A 6,177-nucleotide genomic window follows, 5' to 3' on the forward strand; every position below is an offset into this window, starting at 1 on the left:
TTGTTTTTTTATCTGGCTTTTTTCTATGTTAGTCAAACAGCGCAGATGTGCGATCATGACCAGATTAACCTGTCAGTGTCTTGCTGCCGAACCTTGTTGTCAGTTGCCGTAAATTGTGCCAGTCGCGACCGGTCGCGACACACCGCAAAGCAGTCACAAACACTAAACTGTGGATTTTGGCGGAGATAATGGAAATTACAGCAAAGAAGAGGAGATGCAGCTTCAACAAAGACTGGGAAACTACATATCACTGGGTGAAGCCGGTGCAAGGTGATTCTCAGAGAGTTTTCTGTGAAGTTTGCCAGAGTTCGTTTTCCGTTTCACACGGTGGGGAATACGACGTGAAGCGACACAGTACATGGGAGACCCCCTTCTCAGCTTTGGTAAGGTGTCCCACATTGTCCCACACAAATATGCTCTTTGTCCCACAATTGGTTTATTGAGATCTGGTCACCCTACACTGCAGGCACTTTAAAACATACACAAAAATGTAAAAAATACGGTTATATTTCAATCACATTAATTAATTAATAAAATTATTCAACTTGAACTATAGTAGTTTTGCTTGCAGATTCATGCCTATGTACACCAAATCTGATACATAAATCTAATTGTAAATTATATTAATTCCGGATATACTTCAGCGGTTTAATGCAACCTATACTTGATTCTAAAAAAAACTTCTGAAAATCATTCCAGTTTCCAGATGTTGTCTCTCCTCTAAAGCCTAGCACTGCTTGGAACTAGATAACACGGCATGTTATTATTCCATCAACACTCCCCTCATTGCTCTTACTCAAAGTAAGACATTTTGCATAAAAAAGGGCTGTCATCATGAAGTAGTGCTCTGTAAACTTGAGATCCAGCCAGTTTCTATAGAACGGAAGGAAGGAAGGAAAGGAAAGGAAATGAGGGGAGGGCAGTAAAGGGAACATAACCTTGCAGAGGAGGAATTACCTGTTAGCAAGTTTCATCTCTAGGGAACACCTGAGAAAACAACACCACATAGTCATCAGGTATTTGTGCAGTAAGGTTTCAAAGGATTTTTTCAATTATTCAGTCCAACTTTTAAAGATCTTATCTGACTTTCAGAGCTATTTTCACATTAAACTAATTATTTGTGCATTCCTTCCACACTGAATGCTCATGATTTCTCACCACAGCTGCAAGTAGCAATGATGTGAATAGGCCAGTTTTGTAGTTGGACAAAAGAAATTACACTTTCTGTTGATTCGTGTGACTTCAACAGAAAGGTTAAAGCCACATGATAACAGGAGATAAATTTTGCACACAGCAATGACTGTGGTATTTCAATTTTTTTAGAAAAAACTAACAACATCAGAATACCATGCTTTGGAAGGCTAAAGAAAGAAACAAACAAATAAACAAAGAAAAACGAAAGAAAGAAAGAATCTGTTTGGGTTCATCTTCATTCTAAAGCATGTGCAACAAGTCTACAAAACCTTAAAGCAATACAGTAGCTCAAGCAGAACAAGTAACTGGACAGCAGGTCTCCCAGTGGCCTGTCATTTCCTTCCACAGGAAAGAGAAAGGAGGTGTGTTGTAAAGATAAGTTGTCTCATTTCCCTACTGTTCTGGAAAGCAGGATCACTCGCCTGCTGTTTCATGTACAAGAACTTGATTTAATGTGAGTTGCTCAAACAGAGTTATTCTTCTTGCTTCAGGTATGTGCCTTTAAGTCTTATTCACATTTGTGTTTATCTAGACTTGGAAGAGGGTGCCATATTCCACAGATAGTAGGCAATGTCCAAACAAGAATTTAGCAACAAGCCAGATTACTGCATTTCTGGACCATCAGAGAACATTTTGATCTAAGGTTGGTCCTGCAATGCTTTTCTGTTACGGCAGCCTGTAGAAGAAGAAGAAGAAGAAGACAAAGACGAAGAAGAGCGCCTCACAATGTGGAACAGAAGAAAACTGTGTCTTATTGCAATCATTTTCACAGCTGTCTGCTTCAAAGTGAGTATTTTTTCTTGTACAAATAGTCATTCAGAAAAAGTATTCTCTTCTTCTGGAAATGTGTTTTAAATGTCATACTTAATTAAAGGGGACTGCAGGAGAAGCAAATCTACTGGACACGAGGCATGCACACGTTGTAGATGACCTGTACAATGGATGCCGTGAAAAGGCCATGGAGACGTACATCCATTCAGGCCTGTTAAAACAGGAGCTAAATAACAGTAAAGGATTCCAGAAAGCATGGAGTGCAAACGCTGAGTGTTCAGCGCTGATCCCTGGGGGAATAAAAGAGCATACTGCTGCACTTTCCGTCTATTATCACGCCGATCCAGTTTTTTTGGACACCTTTGACGAAGCAGTGGAGACAATGGGCATAAATGCGAGCATCTATGAAAACGACTTCCATTTCAAAGGTCTTCATTTCCTGCTCATGGATTCCATGGCCTTGCTAAAACAAAAGGAGTGCAAGATTGCGTACCGGGTCACAGAAAACAAAGTCAAACCAGCAAAAGGCTCAACTGTAAGATTTGGAAGTTTCGTTTCAGTTAATTCAAACTATGACTGGTTAATGCACAATGAAGATATTGAAGGGATGGTGCTTTATAATATCACAACTTGCTTCTTTGTCAACCCGGGGGACCACGTTTGCAGCAAAGACAAGGAGGAGTTGCTCTTATCTCCAGCTGAAGTCTTCACAGTGGAGGAAGTGGCTAAGAGAATGAATGGTGATGAAGAATACATTGAGGTCATTTTGAAACATTCAACACTGAACAGCACACACAACTGTTTCTCTTTTTCAAGGTAAGACTCACGTTCTTTTGGTAAAAATTAAACATTTGTCTCAGTTCTAGGATTTTTCACAAAGGCTGTGCTTGGATGTGTCCAATTTCTTTGTCAAAATAGTGTATTTTGATGACCTGATGTTTCAAGGTTGAGGAATAATTAATAACTAATGAAGAGGAATTTGGTATGAAGTATTTGGAACAGATACAAACACCATGTTGTACTTGATTGCGTGTACTGTTAATTAACCCAAAGTAGTCCTTTAATGTCCCAAGCACATATAATGAAAATTTAAAAAATGAAAAATACACTGAAAAGCTAAGCCCAAAACTTTACTCTATCGCTAAAACCTTATTCATATATTAATGACTAAATAGGCAACAGTGTAAATTATCAACAACAGTGGACCATCAATGGTTTGTTTTTTTCTGCATTGTCTTTGGTTGATGATCAGGTCCAGCATCTTTTCAGGGGAATTACAAGCAAAAACAACAAACTATTATTTTGTACTTGCATGATAATACTTATTAGGCTTGAGAACTCAAGAATAACTGGAAACGACTCAGCTTTTGAATATTTGCATTAACTGAAAATGCAGATGACACTTGTAATGTAAAAGTACATATTTTAGTTGTCTTTTAGTGAATCATTTAAACTGGAAATGTAAAGTGCAAAGGGATAAAACAGGAATTTGTAAAGTTGGAAGGGCCTCATATCCTCATTCCCAGTGCGGCTGGGTGTGGTTTGATCAGATTTGCCTGATAATGCTGAAAACAATCGCAGACATCCCCCAAAAATGTCAACAGATTTTCATTCAAATGTTACTAATTCCTGACTACTGTATGTAACATCAGCTTTGTCCAGTTTTAACATTTGAGAGAAAACAAAACAAAAAAATACTGATGTTTCGCATAAGAAATAATCAAAATTGCTGGTATTGAGCAGCTGGTTGTTAAAACAAGTTAGGAATGATAATAAATATTTGATATTACAGACACATATAGTTAATTCTCTTTCTCTCTTTGCTTCCGTCTCGGCAGGTCTGCAGCTGTCGTCTCCCCCCAGTGGCTTGTATCCGTGCTTGCGGCTTTGCTTTTTTTCCTTTAACGGTTTGGCAAAAACCCTTATCATCTCGGTCATCTCTGAGAGTTGTCACAATGTAAAACACTGCTCTGTTTGTTCATCTGAACTACTGTTTTTGCTTTGATGTCTGCAAAAATATATTCATAACAAAGCTGCCATGTGATTTGAATCATAGACTAATATCATCGTTTTTAAATGTATAACAACATAATATACTTTTTGGTGTGATTTTTGAGACTTTGATGCCTTCAAAGAACTGACAGGAGATGAGAGATGGGAAACGACCCGCAACAAAGGTTCTCAGCTGGACTCAAGTTGCAGTTTATGGTCAGCATTTTAACCGCTGTGGCATCCAAATGTAAAGCAGTTTCATCCAATCATGTTAGATAAATGAGGTGCAATGTGGAAATACACAAACAAATAAACTTGTTGAACTCCTCTTGTTTTGACTCTTGCTTTGTAAAGCTGCACAGTGTTTCTGCTCAAGACAATGAACAATAAAACTGTATATTATTGTATAAACGTTCTTACGGAGCAGCTGTTTAAAAAATGCTCTTTGTGTGAGTGAGGAACTGATTCTTTTAACTGAACCCTTAATTTGCTGAACTTTTTTTTTCCCTCACTTTGAGTCAAACCGTGAGAGACATGCCCTTTTTGAATTGTTTTCTATTTTACCTAGCAGTAAGAAGCTCATCACCAAATTTGTAAGATATTTTTCAGAAGACTCACTATCTGCCGATAGTATTAAGAAAACATGGGAAAGAGAAACTGTTGTCCTTTCTGACCAACTGTGGAAAATTGCTTTTTCCCGTATCCATAGTTGTCCAATAAATAGCGGACATAGGTTGATACAGTTTAAAGTAATTCATTATTTTTATTATTTTAAAGACAAGCTTCATAAGCTCTACCCCTCTGTTTCTCTTAAATGTGATGAATGTAAAGTCAGTGATGGTACAATGTTGCATTTATTTTGGGATTGTCCGTTAATCTACCAGTTCTGGGTCAGAATTTTTGTTTTTTTCTCTGAGGTTTATAAGAGGAAGCTCCCTTCTGACAGGGAGTTTGCTCTTTTTGGAGACTCAGAGGATTCATCTGTGCTCCCTGCACACATACAAGCAGCTCTCCTAATGGGCATGGTGCTAGCAAAAAAAAATTAGTTAAAAAAATTGGAAAACACTAACTCCACCATGCTTCAAAAATTGGTTGCATGAATTGGTTTCAGTCATTCATTTAGAAAAACTGTGAAACAGTAGTTTTAAATTCCAACTCAAACTGGAGAAAACATGGGATCCCCTTCTGCAACATTTGGAATTATCCTAACCACATATGTATTCTTGATTATTTTTCTTTTATTGCTCGCTTCTCTGTACAAAGATGTTTCAGGATTGCCATGGAAGGCTTATTGTTTATTTGTTGTGTCCTTTGTCAAGAGTTATTATGAATTCCGTTTTTTTGTTTTTTTTTTTTTTAATCTGAACCTCTCCTCATCAGTCAGAAGTGCATGTGTGTGTGTATTGGTGATTATGTTGGGTTTTTTGGCTTTGTTTTTGTTTTTGTTTTGTAGGGGGGAGGAGGGGATTGAGTATGGGGTGGGAGATATGATTTTCTTTTTTGTTATCACTAATCCGTTAATAAAAATAATACAATTAGCTGAACTTTTCTTTCAAGTTCAGTGAACTCAACTATTTTTACCTTTTCAGCAACAAAATTTGACAGCAACAAATGTTTTTTTCCTGGCAGCAGATTAACGTTTTTTAGGCTGAACCAGCTGACAGCAAAGTCATCTTGGGTTTGTTTGTAGAGTTCTGGCTGTCAACCTCACTAAAAGATCATGAGTTTTAAGAAGCTGCTTACAGTTACAACATGCAGCGGTCTTCGATATACTACTGCTGTTTAACCCTTTAGAACCCAGTGTAGCGCCGGCGCTACGTTTTGCATATTGATTTTTGATTGGCTGTAGATTTTAAACCAGATAAGATAGATCGATAATTCTTTTTGCATGTAAAATCTGGGGAGTTACACAAACATTTCACACATTCACCAGGTCTCAGGGTGCTTTTTCGTTGCAGTGATGGGTTTGTAAAAATACACAATAAAGCGCACACAACAAAACTCTTCATAAACCAGACCACCGGTATTTGGAGGACTTCTTATGTTGAAATAAGCGAGATCACGTTGTGGCCATGACCTGTCACATGATTCTTATGTGCCCATACCCGAGAGGCTCCTGTCCCCATCAACAGGAAGTGACGTTGTTGCCGGGAGTTGTAGTTTTTCAGCCGACAACTACAGCTGTAGTTTTCGGTTGTAGCCTGCACAGATAGGAGCTCT

The 6,177-nt window shown here is 38.0% G+C and overlaps 1 protein-coding gene across 1 annotated transcript; it reads left to right on the forward strand.

Moving 5' to 3' along the window:
- Nucleotides 1-173: 173 nt before the first annotated feature.
- si:ch211-145b13.6 (ecto-ADP-ribosyltransferase 4) lies at nt 174-4,285 on the forward strand. The gene is made up of 4 exons (XM_055009904.1): nt 174-383; nt 1,870-1,980; nt 2,069-2,781; nt 3,804-4,285. Exons 1-4 carry the CDS (start codon nt 189-191, stop codon nt 3,868-3,870), a joined length of 1,086 nt encoding a protein of 361 aa, XP_054865879.1. The 5' UTR covers nt 174-188; the 3' UTR covers nt 3,871-4,285.
- The last annotated feature ends 1,892 nt before the right edge of the window (nt 4,286-6,177 follow it).

This window comes from Amphiprion ocellaris, chromosome 4 (genome assembly GCF_022539595.1).
Source record: "Amphiprion ocellaris isolate individual 3 ecotype Okinawa chromosome 4, ASM2253959v1, whole genome shotgun sequence".
NCBI classification, from domain to species: Eukaryota; Metazoa; Chordata; class Actinopteri; family Pomacentridae; genus Amphiprion; species Amphiprion ocellaris.